The 23,287-nt window shown below is 34.0% G+C and overlaps 1 protein-coding gene across 1 annotated transcript in view; it reads right to left on the reverse strand.

Annotated features, from left to right (window-relative positions):
• Positions 1-23,287, reverse strand: part of LOC150097890 (sodium/potassium-transporting ATPase subunit alpha-like) — a 397,473-nt gene that overhangs the window by 140,606 nt on the left and 233,580 nt on the right. Inside the window, exon 12 of the mRNA XM_090406625.1 lies at positions 17,957-18,132. Coding sequence (XP_090262751.1) covers positions 17,957-18,132 — 176 coding nt within the window. The remainder of the gene's footprint in view (positions 1-17,956; positions 18,133-23,287) is intronic.

The raw sequence follows: 23,287 nt of genomic DNA on the forward strand, positions 1-23,287 counted from the left end.
CAGATATGGTCCCCAGGATTTGAAGGGGATAAAATGACTGTGGAAAGGATACAGAGGCAGATAACAAAGATGGTTTCAGGACTGTATAATATGAGTTATGAGGATCGACTGAGGGAATGTGGACTGCAGAGTTTGGTGAAGAGAAGGAGAGGTGATATGATCGAGACTTTTAAACTGTTGAGAGGCAGTTACAGGGTAGACATTGGAGAGTTCTTTCACTTGGTGGGATGGTGGGAAGGGGCGATGACAAGGGGCCATCCCTGGAAGTTATGAAAGGAGGCTGTGCACAAGAGGGTGAGAAGTGGTTTCTTTGCATGGAGGGTGGTTGAACCTTGGAATGCATTGCCTGAGAGAGTGGCTGGAGCGGGAACAGCCAATGGGTTCAAGGAGTGGTATGATAAACTTTGTGTTTCCTTTCTTTTGACTCCATGGAGGCCTTGGTAATAATAATAATAATGTGTGGTATCTCTTTCATTACTATCTTATCATTCTCCTTATCTTTCACCATTTTTTCACTCTATCATTGATAGTGCTTTCACCCTCACTCAGTCTCTACTTTACTTTTAACAACTTCCTTCCTGACATTCTTATTTTCTCACTTTTTATCAACTCTGCTTATTTTCCTCACATTTCTGGAACTCAATTTCAAAATATATTCTACAAATGAGATCACCAGTCTTGCTATCTTCCCACAAATCAAGTCCTTTCTCAACTTCTCTCTCATACATGCACACAAAACAGCTAAAAAGAAAAAAAAATTCTGCATGTTGATTTTGTCTGCTTTTGTTCTACTTAATATCGGTGCAATAACAAACAGTACATAATACAAGTAATGAGCTCTATTTTTCTAATAACTGCACAATGGATTCATAGAAACAAACAAGCAAACACAATAAGCAATTAAAATGAATCTATTATAACCAATAATTTGCAAAATAAGACTTATTTTTCAGTCCCAAACATCATTGCTGCGTTTTAGAATGCCCTTCCTGTTAAGCTAACTTGTAGGAATAAAGAAGTTACTTGCCCAGTTTATAAGGCTAAGATTAGATTAAATTCTTCTTCTTCTTCATGTAGCTTCCTCAGTTAGAGGATGCAGCACCATGTCCTTCCAGTTCTCTCTGTTGGTGGCTTTCCTTTTTGTTTCTGCATAGCCATGTGATCCTGTCCATGATCTTATATCTTCAAGCCATGTCCTTCGTTTTTTACCTCTTGATCCTTTTCCCATAATTTTTCCTTCTAAAACTGTTAGTATCCTCTGTCCTGCTGAACCTCTCAGTACATGTCCTGCCAATCTCATCTTTTTCTGGATCATTTTCTGTAATAAAGATCTCTGTGTTCTCATTCTCTGTAGGACATCTGTATTTGTCACATGTTCTGTCCATGGGATTTTCAGAGCTCTCTTATAGCACCACATCCACATTTCAAAGGCCATTATCTATTGCCTTACTCTCTTCTTGAATATCCAGGTTTCACTTCTATATGTGAAAATTGGCCACACTAATGTTCTTAATCATTCTTTTCTTTGTCTCGATACTCACAGAACTTCTGAGCAGATCTTTATTTTTCCAGAATGCATCTTTGGCTATGACTGTTCTTATTCTTATTTCTTTATCTTTCTTTACATCTGCAGTAAAGTAGGTGCCTAAATATTTGTATTCTGTTGTATGTTCAATTTTCATATTATTTATGAATATTTCTAGCTCAGATCTGCTTTCTTTTGAGATTTTCATAAATTTGGTCTTGTTTGCATTTATATCTAATCCAAATTCTTTACCTTCTTCAATTAGTAGCTGCAGTAATTTGATTAATTTGTTTCTGTTTTCTGCCTATTAGAACAGTACCATCAGCATATTTAGGATTGTTGTATTTTATACCATTGATACTAATTCCTATTTTGTTTTTCAATCTTTTTCATCACTGTCTCACTATAGATATTAAATAGATTTGGTGAACGGATACAACCTTGTCTAACTCCTCTTTTTATTTTCACTACAGAAGTCCCATTGTTAAACAGCTGCATTTTCTGTTTGGTGTAAATCATTTTTATAACCTTAAGTACATGATCTTCTATGTCTAATTTATCTAATATACTGAACATTTTATTATGTTTTACCCGTTCAAAAGCCTTCTGAAAATCTATGAAGCATATGTAAATGTTCCTATTTCTTTCAAGTGATCTTTCTATTAGTATTTTTAGTTACAGGATAGCATTAATGGTTCCCATTCCTTTTCTGAAGCCTTTCTGTTGTTCACTCAATTCACGGCTTATGGCTCTTTCAATTTGTTTGTTAACAATGGTTAAAATAATTTTAGATGCATGGAATATTAGGCTCACAGTTCTGTAATCCTTTCAATTTTGTGCATTATGTTTCTTTGGAATTGGTATGCAGATAGATGTTGTAAAAACTTCAGGTAATTGTATTTTTTATAGATGTCCTGAATGGATTCCACTAAATAGTTGTCATTATTGCAAGTCAAAGCTTTCAGCAGCTCAGCCAGAATATTATTACACCCAGGGGGTTTATTATTAGGAAGATTCTTAATTACCTGTTCTATCTCTTTTCTTGTGGGTAGAGTGGTATCTGTTGTTACGTTTAGCTTAAGGTGTCGTGAATCATCTAACATGTTACCATTATCATCATCATAGAGATCTGATAAGTACTCCACCCATCTTCCGTTTATCTTTTTCTTATCAAAGTATGTTTCCATCTTTGTCCTTGCTGTTATTAGACTGTGTACGTTTTGCTTTTCCATTAAGTTCTTTCACTTTCAGGAATGCTTATCTGGTTTTGTTCCTATTTTGTAATTCTTCTATCTCAGTGCACTGCCTATTTATCCAGTTTTCTTTCAATCTTTTACATAACTGTTTGATTCTTTTATCCAAAGTTTTATATCTTAACCTTCCTTCTTTGTTTGCTCCTTTTTTTCATGTTCTTCTTTCATCAATAAGGTTTGAGTTATCTATGGTTTATTCCTTTTTTTCTTCTTGTTTATTAATGTGATTTTTAGCAGATGTTATGATAGCTGTTTGTAGTCTATTCCACTGAGAGGGTTCATTTTCATTTTGCAACTGTGCAGACAGCAGTTCTGAAATATTTTCATTAAATTTTGATTTTATTATCGGATTTTGTACCATTTCCAGATCCCATTTTAGGGTTTGACTTCTTTTAAATTTTATTGTTTTCAGATGAATATTCATCTTCATTAAGACCAGTCTATGATCAGATCTGCAGTCAGCACAATCTAATAATAATAATAATTGACTCATTTGCAATGAGTCAATTATTATTATTGCTCAGATCTATTAGCATCTGAACTAAAGATGGCTAATTCTTCATTCGAGTATGGCCAAATAGGAAAGAGGATATTCAAATGAGGAATTCAACATATTTTAATTAAAATTAACAATCTTTTTCCTAGGATAAAATTTATTAGAAAAAGCATATAATGGAGTCCTTCCTTTCCTTGATTCACTTATTTCCAGCTTGTTTATAGGAAGCACATAGTATGTTTAAAGACCCATGTCCACAGGGCATTTTGCAGTTGTCAAAATTTTGGAATTTTTAAACCATTACCACATGGTTTAAAATATAATAAAATTAGTTTAATCATCTTTTTTCCAAGTGTGAGCAAACAAAGTTTGCGCCTGAAAGTATCTTCAGGACTGGGTTAAGGTGGTACAACACCAGGGCAACTCATTGCAAAGGTGTAGCAAGCTACCAACACTCCTATCTCAGTATCTCCTATAATGCAAAACACATCTCCTTGCAGATATGTCTAATGTTATGCATTAAGGGAAGGGCCACTACCCAGACTTCAACCTTTATTGAGGTCTCTTCAGTGGGAGCCAGGCCCAAGTGGAGATACCAGGCAGAAGCATTAGCAGGTCATCTCTACCTATAGGAGTTGCCAAATGGTGTGCCACCCTTTTTTAGGGTGGCACACCATTTGGCAACTCCTATAGGTAGAGATGACCTTAATGCATAACATGAGACATATCCGCAAGGAGATGTGTTTTGCATTATAGGAGATACTGAGATAGGAGTGTTGGTAGCTTACTCCACCTTTGCAACGAGTTGCCCTGGTGATGTACCACCTTACCCCAGTCCTGAAGATACTTTCAGGCGCAAACTTTGTTTGCTCACACTTGGAAAAAGGATGATTAAACTAATTTTATTATACTCTAACCAAGTGAAAAATAAACTTTCAACATGGTTTAAAACTTTGTAGTAAAACCATTACTACAAAGTTTACTAACTTATATGAAGAATTTTTGGGTTGTTTCAAAAAGTTCTGTGACTAGTAGAAACTCCACATTCTGTAAGACCAGATTTCTCAGCTTGGAGAAAACCATGTCTGATTGTTGGATGTCTAAAGTACAACCAATCTGGTAAAGTAGAAATTGCAGGAACAAGGAATCTTTTAAACTACTGGATGAGTGAAGGGAAGAGTTTATTTTCAGAGGAAGGCAGGATAGAAGACCCCTTGTTTACTGGTTTGGAAGTTGTCAGAAATTAATATTTTTTCCCGAGTACTTGATATACATTCAGAAACACTTTTGATATAAGTAATGGAAATTCATTTGATATTGAATGATGATCTATTAGCAGGTAAGTAATTATCCAAGTTGTTTTGGAATTTGGATGGAAATTAACCAATGAGTATCATATTATCTTTATTATATTGTAATCATTGTCTGAGAGAGTGTCCTCAAAAGAGCAGATCCCTTCTAGACAATTCTAAATTTTTGTGAAGGATGATGCATTGAATTATAGGGAATGTAGTTTCTGATAAATGGAGGATTCTTATGAATAGAAAAGCAGAGTGCTATAAACCTTCCCATTTTAAAGGATGGACTCCCTTGGTAAATCTGAACTAAAGATGGCTAATTCTTCATTTGAGTATAGCCAAGGAGCAAAGAGGATATTCAAATGAGGAATTCAACATATTTTAATTAAAATTAACAATCTTTTTTCTAGGATAAAATTTATTAGAAAAAGCATATAATGGAGTCCTTCCTTTCCTTGATTCACTTATTTCCAGCTTTTCTGTTTATAGGAAGCACAGATTATAGGAAGTATGTTTAAAGACCCATGCCCACAGGGCATACTTAATCAGCTGTTCTGAAGACTATCTCAGACAAAATGCATTAAAGATAACGATACCCAATCATCACTTTAATCCACATTACAACATATCTTAGATAATTACTTACCTGGTAATAGCACATCATCAGATACCAAGAGAACTTCCACTTCTTATATGAAAGGCATTTCTGAATGCATCTCAAAGGTTCTAAAAAAATTTGATTTCCAGATAGCTTTTCAAGCTAGTAAATAAGCTTGAATTCCATTGAATTGGCCAGCCTTTCAAGGAATTCAAGGAAAGACTAGATAAGGAAAGCTTGAAAGGAAATTTATCACACTAAAGTTAAATTTCCTCTCTTAGCTCATCCAGGAGTTAACCAAATTCCTTGTTCTTGTGAACTCTTCTGTTTTGCTCCAGACAGGTCATACAGCAGACATCCAATAATCAGAATGTATAGGCTGCATCCAACTCTTCCAAGATGAGAAATTTGGTCTTGCAAAAGATGGAGTTTCTACTAGCCATAGACGTTTTTGAAACAATATAAAAAAATTCTTCCCACAAACCCTTTCAGATTTGGGACTCTTCAAAGAAAGCTATGAAGGCCTTCACAATCAACTTTATTTGAAATGCAATACTGGTTTAAATATTTTAAAGTTTTATGAAATAAGGAGCATTAATTAATAATCTAATGATTAAGTTTAATATGTATATGCAATTCATATCAAAATTTTCTTCCCCCCTCCCACCCCAATAGATACATTATAATAAGTATTTGCACTCCATTGTCTATATTTATATTTTGCCTCGTGAGTTCCTAGTATCATTTTGCTGGCAAGAAGACATCACAGGAGGCCCAAATCAACTGTTACTCAAAAATAACTACCTCATTTCTCCTTGAAATCTTTCACCAACAGTGTACTCATAGCAAACCATTCCACTAATTCACTACTCTCTAAACAAAGAATGTAGTGAACACATTCTTACTCAATTTCCATGGTGATCCTTGTTCTGTCCACACTATTAGTGTATTCAAAATCATACTTTACTTTTGATTATTGCCTTCCCCAATTTAGTATCAGCAAACAACTAGATATCCAATACACCCGTCAAATCATGTGGAAAAGCTTATGTTTTGTCACACATATTGATTGGATTTTAACGGTATAGATGTGAACACAGATTGATAAGAAAATAACTATTTATTAACTTAAATGCCAATATTTCGCTGGTATTATATCCAGCATCTTCAGAGCATACGAACAAAGTTTGTTACAGTAGTGAGACAACCGCAATCCGGTGTAACAGTGGGACTAGTATGAGTAATTGTAGCGTGCAACACAAAGACTAAAGTCCTAATTAGATGCCATCTAAGTTTAAAAAAAAAAATAAATAAAATAATTTGTTCTTAGGATAACTGTCTACCAAATCTTTGGTAGATTTATACAGCCATACTTGTTGAGGTTTGGAGTATGTTTCAGGGCTTCTGTTGATTCCAGGAACAACCTCTCTGACTTGTAAAAGCTACTGTGCAGTACTTTTGTTTTTTTCCAATTGATCCTGTGTGCAGGGGTATCCAAAGCATGGTCTGCCAGATCTGACTTGTCATAGCAAAAGTGCTGGATATATTTTTTTGTGTTCACTGAAGTGGATGTCCACAGTTCTTCCTGTCTGTACATAGTAGGCTTGATGACATGAACAGGGCATTTCATAGACTCTTGGATATGATAAAGGAGAGAATCTGTCCTTAGGTGAACGGATGAGAGTTGCCAATTTCGCATAAGGTTTAAATACAGTGCGTAGTTGGTGTTAAGCACTCTAGATATCTTTTCAGATATGCCTTTAATGTATGGGATGGTGATAGTTTTGTTGTAGTCTTCTGTGGTAGATAGTGGGGGATTTAGTATTTTATCTATTTTATGGGGATTATAGCGATTGGTCAGGAAGGTGTGATGCAGATGAGAAAGTTCAGCAGTGAGAGCAATGTCATTGGAACAAATTGCTCTAGCTCTATGGGTTAGTGTTTTTAAGATACCATATTGTTGAGAAGGGTGATGGTGTGATTGTTTGTGTAAATATCTCTCTGTATATGTGGGTTTTCTATAAACCAAGAATAATAAGGAACCTTCTGGAAGATGTGTGATAAGTGTATCCTGGAAGGGTAGACAGTCATTGGCTTCCAGTTCCATTGTAAAGTGGATTTTAGGGTGTTGGCTATTAAGATGCACTAAAAATGTATTCAATGTGTCTGGGCCATGTGGTCAAATAGCAAACACATCCTCAACATAGTGTAGCCAGAGACTAGGTTTGAGAGTGGCTGTGTTGATAGCTAGCTTTTCCAGATGTTCTATGTAGAAGTTGGCTAAGGAGGGATCCCATAGCTGTCCCATTTAATTGTTTGTATATTTTCCCTTCCCATGTAAAATAACCTGCCTGCACTGTGAATTTAAATAACTGAAATATATCAGGGAAAAAATTGTGAATTTAGTAAGTTAAGAGTTTCAGTTAATGGTACATTCATGAATAATGAGGTGATATCAAAACTCATCATTGAGTCTGAACTTTTCAAGTTGTGGTTTTCTAAAATACTTTTTAGGTAGGTAGAATTTTTAACAAAAGTTTTTAACTACTAGCCACTTGCACAAACAAAAACAGAATTGTTTGTGCAAGTGGCTAGTAGTTTGGCTAAATGTTTAGCAAGTTTATATGTGGGACTGTTTATACTATCTACAATAGGGTGTAAAGATGTACCTTGTTTGTGAATTTTTGGAGCTCCATATATCCTGGGTGTTTTAACGTGGAGGGGTTTGAGTTTGTTGACTGTTTCTTTTGGCCAGGAAGTGACTTTGTTCAATAACTTGCACACCTTATTCTTTTGTGAGTTCGTGGGATCTCTATCTATAATTTGATATGTTGACTGGTCTTGGAGAAGTGCGTGCATTTTGCTTTCATATTCTGTTGTATCCATCACTACAGTTGCGTTTCCTTTGTCTGATTTGATTATGGTAATGTGGTTATTATTGCGTAGCTCTTTTAGAGCCATGATTTCTTTATGTGGGATATTATTTTTGGGAGGCTTAGAATGGATTAGGATGTTGGCCATGTCTAATCGAAAATTATTGGCTATTGCTGGAGGCAGGTCGTATATCCCACATTCAACGGAAGCCATTATTTTGGCTTCAGGAACTTCTTTAGGAGTAACGGCAAAATTGTATCCCTGACTTAACGTACTCGTGGCTTCTTTGGTTAAGGTTATCAATAATAAGTTCACAACGACGCCATCTTGATGTAATTGTGGCCGATGCATAGCAATGTGTTGTTGGAGGATATTAAATTTTTTCTGGTGCCGATTTTTAACTTTCGCAAATTCTTTGTTGGCTGTAGAGTCAGAGATGCTATCCAACATATTTATAAAAGAGCGAGTTTAGCACTATTATGGGAACAGTTATACGCTACTCGCTGAGAACTATCAAAAATAAATTCTTCCATCAGTGCACTACATGATATACTATTTAACATTTTGAACCTGGAACTATGGGATATCCTGAATAGCATCTCTGACTCTACAGCCAACAAAGAATTTGCCAAAGTTAAAAACTGGCACCAGAAGAAATTTAATATCCTCCTATATCCCACAGATATTAAATACTGTAACAAACTTTGTTTGTATGCGCTGAAGATGCTGGATATAATACCAGTGAAATATTAGCATTTAAGTTAATAAATAGCTATTTTCTTATCAATCTGTATTCGCATCTATACTGCTAAAATCCAATTAACTCCCTCAAATCATTTCCAACATAATTCATGTATCAATTAAATAGCAAAAAACTGACTTCTTACCCTTTTACTCACAACCTCCTTTTGCAATTTCTATGGATGGCCTCTTGTCCTTGTTTCTTTCCCTCGTTCTACCACATGAAAAATGTAGTCAGTGTTAATATGATAATAATCCTTCAACAGCTTAAATGTCTCAATCATATCTCCTCTTTGCCTTCCATCCACCAAACTCTGCACTCTGCATGCCCTCAATCAATGTTGTGCAGTCCTGACATTATTTTTGTTATCCATCTCTGCACCCTCTCCAAGGTTACTTCATCTGCTTCAAATTTCAGTGATGAGATCAGGGTACAGAAATTCAGATGTGGTATTGTAAAAATAATCATAATGAAAATTCTGAATATTTTTACGAATTGTTTATGTTAAAATGTTTATTAGTTTTAGTTTCATAACACGCATTGGCAGTACTTGCGATGTGCCCGTTATTGAAATTGTTTTGTCAAAAATGATATGCAAAGAAGTTAAAAAATTGATGTACTTACTAGATTTGATATTTGTATAACTTACAAGAATTTTATTGTAATTTAAAATTATCAAAAGTTGTGTTTTATGAAGACATTCTCTCTTGTCGCTAATGGAGACAATGTGTCAGTCATTATTTACACCTAACTTCTTGCTTACCAGTTTCATGGAGTATGCATGTTCGCTGAGAAGTTTGAGGTGTGATTGACAGCTGACAAGTTCGGTATCGAAGCAATGGGAGAGTAAACAAGATAGCGTTCAGAAGGAATTTAGAACACAGGCCGGCAGATATTTAGGTTCGGAGGAATTTGAGTTTTTTATATGATAGTTGGAGGAAAATTAATAGTATATTCCGAAAAAGGAATCGTGGAACTATTAAGTTTTAATGCAGAACAAGTATGTGGATAAATAAAAGAAAATATTGCTATATGCGTTTTAAAAGGAATATTGGAGGAAACGCTAATTGAAAGATTTATAGTAGGTTCCAAAAAGGAAATCGTAGAACTGTAAGTTTTTTTTTAATTGAAAGAGTTAAGACTGTCAATAAGCATTTAGTGAATAAAAGAAGAATTTGCTATTTACGTTCTAAAGGAATGTTCGAGAAAACTCTGATTAGGAAGTTTCATCTGTATTAAGGACACCGGATCTGACTATTATTTCTACTGAAGAAAAGAGACAGAATTAAGTTCGGAAGAATTAATGTGTGCTACATGAGTGATGAAAAAGGATCCTGTGTAAATGAAGAATGGAGTCATATATCTTCGGAAAAGGGCCGTGACAGAGAAAGAAACTATGAATATCATCTATATATAAAAAATAAAACCAATTATTAACAATGGTGCAGTCGACTACAGGATTGGTTATGACTTAACTATTTTATAATCCAGAAAGTAAATCTTGACTCAAGTAAAATGGCTACAGGAGATAGTAATTCTAATGGTGAAATTTCTTTAGTTAAAGATGAGGAATTTTTTAGGTTAATTAATCCAACTTTAGTAATACCTTCTTTCTCAGGAGATAGTAGTGAAAGCGTAGAAACATTTTTTGGATATGCAGAAAAAATTAGAGATTTAGGAAAATGGTCAGATTTTCATTTGTTGATTATACTTTGTAGTAAATTATTGGGCAAAGCCAAAACATTCTTAAACACATCTCCTTTACTAAGAGACACTGACAGTTATGTAACTTTTAAAAGTTTGCTAATATCAGAATTTTCAAGTGTAAGAGAATTAGGGCCTAACATTTGGAAAATTCAACAGTGCATCCAAGGTAATAGGGAGTCTGTTTCAGAATACTATACTTTGGAGCATTGCTCATGAATTTAATGTTTCATCTGAAGAGAAATCCTCTATGGAATGGTTGCTGTTTAATCAATTTAGACATGGCCTTAGAGATAATTTGAAAGAAACAGCATACAAGAAAAAGGTTAAAAATCTTGAACAGTGTTTTGAACTTGTTAAAGAAAAGGAAGAGAGACTTAGAGATATATTTCATTCCTCAAACAATAAACAGGTGAACTTTTCTCAGTATAATGAAACTCATTCTCTTAACACAGTGGCTAGATAAAGTGAGAAAAGGAAAGTTTCATAAATTAAAAGGTGCTAATAAAAAGAAACAGTCTAAGGAAGTTTCTGTAAATCTAACAGAAAATGTTCCAGAATCTGATTCCAAGGTACAACAATTACATAATTTGGGAAAATTAGAGGAACTGAAAACATTTCTTAGTGAAGAAATAGAAAGACAACAGAGACCAATAGTACAAGGAGAGGTTTAAAATGATATCTGATTTGACAATATCCAAGAATCTTACAGATAATCAATCTTTATCTTGTAAATCTAATGGTATTGAGAGGAATAAAGCATCTCATTGGAGATATGTTCCAAAATGCTTTAGATGCAATAAACCAGGTCATTTTGCTAAAGACTGTTATGTTAGAGATAAATCTTGTTTTCAAAATAAGAAATCAGAGAATAAAGAAAAATCTGGAAATAGTTATTATTCCAATATCATACTGGCAAGGACAGAAATGTCAAACTATTCACTAGACATGGGTAAAGCTAGAGGTAGCTCTAACCTTAAAAGAGAGTTTGATGTAGCATTAGCTCCTTATGCTAATGGAGGTAATCCTTTGACAGTTCTACAAGGATTTATTGAAGATGTGCCTTGTGAAATCTTACTTGACACAGGTGCACATATCTCACTCATTTCTTATAGCTTGTTTAACAAAATTAAATCTCTAATTCCAAATGACATTTCAGTTTTAAGCTATCCAATTAAATTAAAGGGAATATTTGAATCAGAAATTTCAGCAGATAAGCAAATCAATGTTTTTATTTCAATTCCTTGTTTTCCATTGAAAGTTTGTCATTCATTAATAGTTCTTCCAGAATCCTCTAATCCAAATGTACAAGTAATATTTGGAATTGATTTTCTGAAACGTCGTGGTTTTGCATGTAATTTTGTTGATAATACAGTGTCCTTGTGTGGACAGGAAATCAAGTGACAATGGAAAATTAGAGCAGTCTACTGAAGTTTTTCAAGACACTGATGATAATGATCAAGTATTTAATATTGAGACTCTAAAAAATAAGGAACCTAGTTCACAAATTTGGGAAAAGGACAAGATTGTCCAAGCTCAGAAAGATAATCCCATACTCAAAACTATCTATGAAGCAGTACTGAAGGGTGAAACTCAACTGGATACATTTTTAAACCTGGAAAACTTATATATTGATAAAGATGGGTTACTCTTATCTAGACAAATGGAAGATGGAAGGTTGAAAGTGAAAATATTGGCACCAACTCAAGTGATTCTTTGGATTATGTACACTTTCCATGATTCAGACTTGGCAGGACACCAAGGATTTTCTAGAACTTGGGAAAGAATAAAGGATCATTACATCTGGAAAGGTATGAAGAGTGATATACTCACATATGTCAAATCATGCCATAAGTGCCAAATAAGATCCCCTTTTAGAGGAAAAGCTCCATTACAACCATTTCCAATTCCAACTAGACCTTTTCAGGCTGTTGCTATTGATGTAGTAGGTCCACTGCTAATTACTAAAAAAGGCAATAGGTATATTCTAGTATTTTCTAGAATATTCTAGTATATTCTAGTATTGAAGGATCAAACTGTAAAGACTATTGCAAGAAAGTTTTTGAATATGATTATTTGTAGATATGGAACTCCTCAGACCTTACTTTCAGATCAAGGAGCAAATTTCACATCTGAACTGTTGTTACTGTTATGTAAATTACTCAACGTTAGGAAGATTTTTACAACACCTTACCACCCACAGTGTATTGGTATGTGTGAAAGGCTGAATAGAAATATAAAGCAAATACTTTCCAATCTGGCAAACACTAAAATGAATGATTGGGACATATATCTTTTTCAAGCATTATTTGCATGGAGATCTGCTTTTCATTCTGCTATCAAGGAAAAACCATCTTTTGCTTTATATGGTTTTGATCCAATCTTTCCTAATGAACTTGTTTCAGTCATTCCTCATACAGGATATAATGACATAAATGAGTATCTGGAGACAGTTGTAGATAAATTTTCCACTACTCATAGATTAGTAGGTGAAATAAGTAAATTAAGTTCTCAGAAAACTAGGCAGTATATAAATCGTTTTAGAAAGTATGTCATTTGCACCAGGAGATTTAGTATTGTTAGATGATAAATCTAGTATAAAAAGAGTTGGAAATTAGGAAGGAAAGCTTTAGGTCCATATAGAATTTTAGACAAATTTTCTCCTGTGAATTTTAGGATTCAAGATGTCAAAAATCCTAGTAAAATTTTAAGTGTACACTCTGATAGGTTAAAAAGGTACTTTTTAGGGAGTAAAAATTTAGTAATATTAGGAGACAATATGAATAGAATATTGAAAGATGAGCGTTGTTTTCCTAGTACTAATTGTGCACCTCATTCACAATCAAATAATGGGAAAGGGAATAGTTTTAAAGCTCATAATTCAAATATGCAGCAAAGGAGAAAATTAAATTTGGGTAAAATAAAACCTAATGCAGGAAATTTTAGAAATCCCAAGGTATATAAAATTCAGATAATAATGTACAATGTAAGAGTGATGATGATCAAACTGATTCTAACATTGATGAAATTATAGCAGAATATCATAGGTTAGTTAATATGGAGTTAAGTAAGCCAGAGGAATGTGAAAATACCTCTAATTTAGTTAGCAAGGATAAAGAATCTCAGAAACCTGTAAAAATTTATTCTGATAGTGATGATTCTGTAGATTTAGAGCATAATTCAAATAGTTTAAATGAAATATTTGAAAAGTATAGAAATGAAATTTCTAAGTATAGTAAATTGGAAGATATAAATTCTGAATTATCTCTAGCATCAGATGATTCTGAAACTAGTGATTCCGATTGTGTAAATAATGATGAGCAAGAATCACGTTATTTTTTAAGACAAAGGAATAAGCATTAAAAGTTTGGTTAGATATAGGTTAAATATTAAAAAATTTTTTTTACAAAAAAAAAATATTTTTCAGAGAAAGATGAAACTGATGTAAAAATAATCATAATTAAAATTCTGAATATTTTTATGAATTGTTTTATGTTAAAATGTTTATTAGTTTTAGTTTCATAACACACATTGGCGGCACTTGCGATGTGCCCGTTATTGAAATTGTTTTCTCAAAAATGATATATAAAGAAGTTAAAAAATTATGTACTTACTAGATTTGATATTTGTATAACTTACAAGAATTTTATTGTAATTTAAAATTATCAAAAGTTGTGTTTTATGAAGACATTCTCTCTTGTCGCTAACGGAGACAACGTGTCAGCTTATTTACACCTAACTTCTTGCTTACCAGTTTCATGGAGTGCACATGCTCGCCGAGAAGTTTGATATGTGATTGACAGCTGACAAGTTCGGTATCAAAGCAACGGGAGAGTAAACAAGATAGCGTTCGGAAGGAATTTAGAACACAGGCCGGCAGATATTTAGGTTCGGAGGAATTTGAGTTTTTTATATGATAGTTGGAGGAAAATTAATAGTATATTCCGAAAAAGGAATCGTGGAACTATTAAGTTTTAATGCAGAATAAGTATGTGGATAAATAAAAGAAAATATTGCTATATGCATTTTAAAAGGAATATCGGAGGAAACGCTAATTGAAAGATTTATAGTAGGTTCCAAAAAGGAAATCGTAGAACTGTAAGTTTTTTTTTTAATTGAAAGAGTTAAGACTGTCAATAAGCATTTAGTGAATAAAAGAAGAATTTGCTATTTACGTTCTAAAGGAATGTTCGAGAAAACTCTGATTAGGAAGTTTCATCTGTATTAAGGACACCGGATCTGACTATTATTTCTACTGAAGAAAAGAGACAGAATTAAGTTCGGAAGAATTAATGTGTGCTACATGAGTGATGAAAAAGGATCCTGTAAAAATGAAGAATAAAGTCATATGTCTTTGGAGAAGGGCCTTGACAGAGAGAGAAACTGGCTATGAACATTTTGTCATTTTGAAAGCAAAGAGTTTAGTCTTAAGTGTAAGTTTATTTTAAAAAGCCCTTGGATCCAATTAATTTGTAGTTAGTTATGTAATATTATTTGAAGTGTATATATATTGTTTTTGTTTTATTAAATGTGTTTATTTTGTATTTGGTCTTGAGTCAGTGATTTATTTGGATTCTGAAAGACTTAAGGTCATTGCACCAATTGGAGTGAACCCTTGTGCATATAAAAATATATAGATACACTTGGAAATAAATTAAAAATAATTGTTAGAAACAGAGATCATCTTTATGGTAGGATTAAATATTATGATGAATATCTCTCTCTATATAAAAATCCACACCAATTATTAACTGTATCAAAGCTTAATACAATGGGACCAGTGCACTTTTATCTCTTATGGTCAATGTTTTCCTCAACATCGCTGGGAATCTCTAAGATGTCTTCACAACTTTTGAAATATGTCTCTGGAACCTTAAATCTCTTTCCACAATAATAAAAGATCCTTGCTTCCTCCACTTCTTCCAATATAACTCCACCAAGTGAGTATGAAGCAACTCTTTTGTGGATCCCAAATTTTAAAACCTTATATTTAGTTGCATTAAACTTACACCCTCATGCCTTTGCCCATCCTTCCAGCTTATTCAAATCCTTTAGAAGAGCCAAAACATCAGCACTATCACTAATAACCCTCCCAAGCTTCACATCATCTACAAACAACTGAACATCTCCTTGTAATCCTTCCTACACCCTGATATTGCTCCCCTATATACAACTATCTGATATCTATCAGATAGTTGATATTACCAATCCAATCCATTAACCTGATATAAAAACTCCATATGATGCAACCTAAAAATCAACTTGTCATGTAGCATCCTGTCAAATGCCTTGGAAAAATGTAAAAAAATGACAATGTATGCCTTACCTTCATCCATTGCACTTATTAATCTGGTTACCTTTTACAACAGAGTAATAAGTGCAATGGATGAAGGTAAGGCATACATTGTCATTTTTTTACATTTTTCCAAGGCATTTGACAGGATGCTACATGACAAGTTGATTTTTAGGTTGCATCATATGGAGTTTTTATATCAGGTTAATGGATTGGATTGGTAATATCAACTATCTGATAGATATCAGATAGTTGTATATAGGGGAGCAATATCAGGGTGTAGGAAGGATTACAAGGAGATGTTCAGTTGTTTGTAGATGATGTGAAGCTTGGGAGGGTTATTAGTGATAGTGCTGGCCTGCATAAATCCATGCTGGCCTGCATAAATAATATTACCCTCATCTTCCCAATTTTGTATTGAGTTCTTACCAATTTCTCCAAAATCTTAACAATTACAGAAGAAATACAAACAGGCCTATAGTTTAATACCTCCATTCTATCACCACTATCCTTATGCAATGGTGCCATCTTACCCTTCTTCCACTCTCTAGGGATCTGCTCCATTACAAGACTTTCATTAAACAGACAAGTTAATGGCACAGTCAGTTCAATAGCATATTATCCTTAAAACAAGTGGTGAAATTCCATATCCCTCCTTGCCTTATTGACATTTAGTGTACTCAGTATTCAGAATACATCCTATTCACTTCTAACACCTCACCACGTGTTATTCTTCTAGGAATGAAGCCTATAGAGCCAGGATGGAACATTCTAATAAAGTGATCATTAAATAGTTTAACTATGTCATCTTCTTTGGTCACTCAATTCCCATCTCCACTGCAAGATAATCTGTCTACTATCACTTTTCCTCCTATTCGCCACATAGCAAAAAATCTCCTTGGATTGCATTACCTGTCTCCTCTCATATTCTAATTTTTCCCTCCTTACAATCCTAGTCACTTTCCAGTCTGAGCCTTATATTCCTCGTGCAACTGCCCTTCATCTCTCTCTTTATATGCCTTCTTTAATCTCTTTTTCTTCTGCAATTCCCCTTTATTCTTTTTTCATCCATGACTCCAAATTGCTTTATTTTCTTCACTCAAGGTATACAAATTGCATACTCAAGGTATGCAATTTGTCATTGCTGTCAACAATTTTTCTTAAGTATCTCCCATGCACTAACGACCCTTCTTCTTTAAATTATTTCACCCGTTGCACTGTTGCAATAGTTTTTAAGTCTATGGTAGTCACCTGCCTTATAATTCCACTAAACTTTCTTCTGTTTTGATACCTCCCCATACCTATTTATCCTCCAAATCAGGACTACATGGTCACTCTCTCCAACGGGGAGCAAGTATGCCATCTCAGTCACAATCAGATCCTCTGATGCTATGACCAAATCCATAACTCTCAATCCTCATGTGCCCTCCACTGCATGCTGGCTAAGACAGTTGTCCCTTAAAAAATCCAAAAATTCAGTTCCCTTATTACTCTATGCTGTCTCCTTTGCTCAGTTTATATTACTATAGTTGAAGTCCACTATAATGATCGCCTGCTTTGTGCTTGCCAAATTAATTTGCCTAAACATTTCCTGCTCATCACCATCTATATTCCTTGGTCTGCAGCAACATCCCACTAAAAATCTTGTCACATAAACATCCATCTTACACCATATACTCTCAAAGCCATTAGTGTTATTTCCACTAAGATTCTCCACCCTGAGAGCTCACAATTCACCTCTCACATAACATACCTCACTTAAAGTTTACATATTAAATTTAAAGTTTATCTCCATTAAAATCTGAAACCTCTAGGTATGATTTAAGAATACTTAACAGAATTAATTGGTTTAGTTTTAATAGAATTCATTATTCATATTCTTTCTGATTTATTTATAATTCTTTTTAAGTTAGTTAATGTTATATTAAGAGTGTTTTTGAATATATACAAGGTTATTTTATTCTCATATGCCATTAAGTACTTCTTCCTCCACAGATCATGTGTTATTAAATGATTACAATATGATCTAAAAATAACAAATATTCTGAAAACAGAAGCACACCAGGTTCCAAATATCTCAGATTTTATATTTAAGATTGCCTGAAACAATGTGTATGAAATAAAAATTCTGGATGCTAATTCTGTTTCAAATAATAAATCTAAATAATTTTACCTTAATGCCTGCACTTCGGCATTTAGCTACAGCATCAGGCACAGCGGCTCTTGGTGGATCAATCATTGAGACCAACCCAAGAAAGCGAAGACCAGATAATGGAAAGTTTTGCTCATCTGGATCAAAGGGATATCCTGGAGGATACTTATCAGAAGGAAGTACATATTCACAAAAACCTGAGGGATTTGGAAAAAAAAAGAAGTGATCTATTAGCATAAAACATTTTCATAAACAGATGGCTTACTAGTCACTTTCAGTTAACTTGCACAATGAATATGTAAGTTATCTATTTAGGAAATAAATAAAATGTTTGACTTTTTACCAGCAGTGGAGATACTTCTGGAGACCGAAGATATTATTCGAGTGGCGAGTATGCTTCCCAGATCTCAACCTCATAAAACACATTTCGGAAAGGCATTGCTTCTAAAATCCCTCTCCAGAAAACAAACAAGGCCTTTTCCTTGCTCTGAAGAAGGAGTGGGCCAGTTTGCCTCAAGAACTCCTGAATCAATTGGTGCTAAGCATGGTACAATGTTGTGAGAGCTGCATTGCAGTTCAGAATGGACATATTCCATACTGAAATGTCTCTCTGCATATTTTCTGTAAGCAATGTATATTAATTCCTTAATTATGTCCTTAGGAAATCTAACTTTTTCCAAAATCATATTGCAATTTAATTTTTTGTACAAAATTTATAACACATTTTTTATGTAATATAATTTATTACTATGCTGGCAATAAATTTATGTCCACATTTGGCTGTAGTCATGAACATTTTTTCATATGCAGGTAAAAATGTAGTCGTTCTTAGCTTTTGGACACTAGTGTATTATAAGTTCTGATTTACAGCAATCTGGAATATAAAAATTTCAAATAACAAAATATTCATTTCTTTAATGTAATTTCCATACAACTAGTTGAGCTCTTGTGTCTTTAGATAATGTAGACACACCAGTAACACCAATATGTGTTAAACTATTTCTCACCATTATACAAATTATATTCATTAAACTGAAACCGCTTTCAGCTTCAGCACTACTGACTACAATAGTGATAACTATCTTTTTACCTTTTTGAATACTTGCATTTTAAAATATCACTTCAATGGTAGAATTTTTTTTTTCACTAGCTATCCATAGTGAAGTCAGTTTTTCATAAGACCAAGGAAATGGTTCTAATAAATGGAAATAATTTAAAATTTATTAATTATCTGATAAAAAATGTAAATTCATGTGTTGAATTACATTTTCTAGAAATACAATCCTAGGAAGAGCACTGAATTTAATATTTTTTTATTAAATTGAATAACTTTAATTATATCTGATTTAATCAAATTGATTGAGATTCATGTTTTCCTGTCCTATCAAGTGTCATCTTCATCTAGAAGGTTCACCATTATGGATTTCTATCTGAGATCCATAATGTGCAGCAGAAGAAGGATTCCATTTCACAGTGAGTATCCTGTGAAATGGAATCCACAAGTACATCACAGATGCAAGATCCCTTGACACTTCTGCACATGGCAGAAGAAGGCGAATCCATTCCGATAATAGGGTAATCAATGTGTTTCGTGGGATGAGTGTTTATTATTATACGTCAGAAAATTAGCTTTTCTTTCATGAAAATTCAAATTTTTAAAGTGGTAACTATTTTGCTTGTACAACAGTTGGAAAATTTTAAGTATTAAGCACGTGATTTTGCGTGTTGGTGACAAATTTGTACATTGCCTCATTCCTTTCTTTTTCTTTCCTTATTTTTTTAACATGAAATTTTCCTTATTCTTTCAACATGAATTGACTCTTCTTGGCAATCTGCCAGTGATGGCTCTCACTTCTGTGGTCAGATGGTATGTGTATTCACAGGGCTGGCCTGCCTGTTTTGAGAGATGAAAAACCTGAGTTTCTGGGAGAAAAATTCTCCATCTTCATAACAAGACTGGCTAACTCCCCATTTGAAAACACCTGATAAAGGTTCCTTTCATCATAGACAGGATTTGAAAACCCGGGTCTTTCCAACCAAAGGGCTTGTCTACACCAACTGAGCTATGGAAGCTCCTGTTTCCAGTACAAACCTTGAAATTTTCCAAAACTCTTACTGTGCGTTTATTGTGCTTTATGAATGTTAGTTGATGTTGACTAATGTGCAGTTGAAAATAATGAAAATTCTTCAAGAACATCCATCTATCATTAAAGCAAGATCTCACGAAAAATTAATGCTAGCTAACCTCTTTGCCAGATCAATGCTGCTAGTCATTGCAGATTGAAATGCATGCTTCTCTACAGTTTATAGCCATTATCAGTTTAACAACTGGCTAGCAAAATTCTTGTAAATTTAACAATTCGCTTGCTGTTAACCAGCATGGTTCACTGTAGAAGGGCAAGGAGAACTGGTTAATTTTCTGCATTCCTTGCAGGTGTATAGTAATTATAAGAAACATGTAGACACAAGAATTAATGATAATTTATTATTTAAATTAAGGGGATATTAAATCCCACATTGTTTTAAAACCAAATAAGAAACTCAAAGATTGGAATCAGAGAGTTTCATGCCGAATATAGTATAATAAACTATAAAAGTATTGGCGATTCCTAGCATGAGCTAATGCAAGTAGTCCTAGTACGTAGTACAAACTCGGGCAACTCGCAGCAAAGGTGGTAAAGTTCTGAGGTATTTTCCATAATGTAAAAACACATTTCCTAGGAAATGTATGCTGTTATTACATTATGGTGGGAGGTCACTACCCAGACTGGTTTCAGCCTTTATTGAGGATTCATCAGTGAGTAGCTAGACCAAATTAATACCAAAGGGTATAGCGAAAAGAACTTATATACTCTGCTATACGAGTTGTCAAAAAGGTGCACCCATTAAGTTACTTAAATATAAAGAGCCAATAGGCTTCATTTCGGCGATATAAACATTAATTAAATTAAGGGGATATTAAATCCCACATTGTTTTAAAACCGAATAAGAAACTCAAAGATTGGAATCAGAGTTTCATGTGCCGAATATAGTACAATAAAATATAATAGTATTGGCGATAATTTATTATTTCAGATATTTTGGCCTGAACCTAAAAAGCCCTTATCAGTGTACAAGCAAATTCACAAATATCATCAACAAATTCCTGCCATGTACCCTCAAGGGGTGTACAGGATATGATAGTACTATATGAAAAATTTACATCATTACTAACTTCCTATCTACAATTTTCCTCCAAATCAGTCTGTTACTCGTGAAGACTCCAACATTATCAGATTTTATATTTCTATCATCTAAGGCACTTTGTACAGGTCGCTTGGTGGATCTGATCATTGCACCAGAGAACTTAATCTAGCTATGCTGTCTCCACTGGTAGAAAGATTGTGGTCATGACCTGAGAGAATGTCAAACATGCAGAATTTTCTGTTAAGAAGGTATATATATATGGAATTACAAAGCAGGTGATTATAACAAGCTAAGGAGTCAGCTTTCAGCAGTGCCATGACATGAGAATTTGGAGGGAAGAGATGTTGGTGGTGCATGGGAGGTGTTACGGGATTTTTGAAGAAAGCAGTATCAAAATGTATACCTAGAGTCAGAAGGAAAAATCAGGTAGGAGTTAGATGGGTAAATAGCTTCATTAAGCAGGAGTTACACACAAAGAAAAGGTTGTGGAGGGATTATAGGGAAAAAGGTGATCAGCATGCCCATTTGCAGTATAAGGCACAGGCAAGAAGGGTGACCAGTATGGTAAGGAAGGACAAAGCTAATTATGAGAGAAAGCTAACTGATAATGCCAAAAGAAACCCAGTTCTTTTGCTATGTGGTAAGTAAAAGGAGTAATGACTATGGAAGGATGACCTTAAAAAGTGCTGATAACAGGGAGGTAACAGAACCAAATCAAATAGTTGAATTACTGAGTGAGCATTTTGCAGGGGTGTACCATCCAGGTTTGACATTGACTGATAGGAGAATAGAGGATGAAGAAAAGGAGGGGTTTAAAATATTACAGAACCTTGATATGAACACAGTCATGGGATTAGATGACATATCAACCTGCATGTTACAAGAAATTTGCAAGGAAATTATGAGTTCTTCTAAATAAGCTGTTCAATTTAAGCCTCAGTATTGGGAAGGTGTCAATGGAGTGGAAAGAGGACAAAATAGTCCCACTTATAAAGAAGGCTCCAAATACAGAAGTAGCAAATTATAGGCCAATCAGCATCTCAGGAGTGGTAGTTAAGGTATTGGAGAAACTGATGAAAGACAGAATTCAGGAATGGGTACTTGGAATATAATAACTCTAGAAGGGACAACATGATTTTGGGAAGGGTAGGTCTGTCTTAGTAATTTGCTAACTTTTTATAATAAAGTGACAATGGAGTTTAAGGGAAATCACTGCTCAGTGATATGGTTACAGGAAAATTCATCGAAAAGCGAATTCATCGAAAAGGCAATTCATCGAAAGGCAATTCGTCGAAAATGCAATTCATCGAAAATTTTAAATTTTCGATAATGTTATGGTAAAAGTAATCCATTTAGAACAAAAATTGAACCATGCAGACAGCTTCTTGTACCAACAACTTCTACTAAGCCATTTAAGTTAGAGAGTTATTGCAATACAGTACATAATTTGGACACATTATTTTTTTGTCGCCCCGAATATAGCTGAACTGAAAACTGGAACGGTTCGACAATTTTTTGTAAAAGTTTTAAATAGTGAATCTGAGTAAAATTCATCCCATAATAATTGCTGTATTGAAGTCGCACATTACTACAGCAACAATAATAATAATGAAGCCCGCATAGTTCAGTCGGAAAAACGAAGCTGTTTAGTTAGAAAGACCTGGGTAGTTGGATCCCATTTACGCATAATTTTTATCAGTCCTGTTCTGCTAAAGGTAAGTTAGCAAGCATAATATAGATACGGCTGGGCTTTTCTTCCGGAAACAGGCAAATCAGTCCCATGAACAGACATGAAACAGTTATCGGACAAGAAAGACTATAAGAACCATATTATTCTATAATTTTCCCCTATGAAAGTAGCATTGTAATCTCCTTATTCTCGGTTCAGTTTTTTTTCTAAATGGATCAATTTTCTCATAACATTTCCAAAAATTTTAAATTTTTGGTGAACTGCTTTTTCGATGAATTGCATTTGCGACGAATTGTCGTTCGATGAATTGCCTTTTCGATGAATTGTCTTTTGATGAATTGCCTTTTCGATGAACTCTCCAGATACCCAGTGATATTGCTAGACTTTGCAAATGTATTTGACAAGATTCAACACAGAACTCTATTGCATTAATTGGGACAAATGGGGATGGATATGAATCTGGTGATTAGGATTAG

This window comes from Typopeltis vanoorti, chromosome 16 (genome assembly GCF_054136105.1).
Source record: "Typopeltis vanoorti isolate ZY-2024b chromosome 16, IOZ_Tvanoo_1.0, whole genome shotgun sequence".
Lineage (NCBI taxonomy): Eukaryota > Metazoa > Arthropoda > Arachnida > Uropygi > Thelyphonidae > Typopeltis > Typopeltis vanoorti.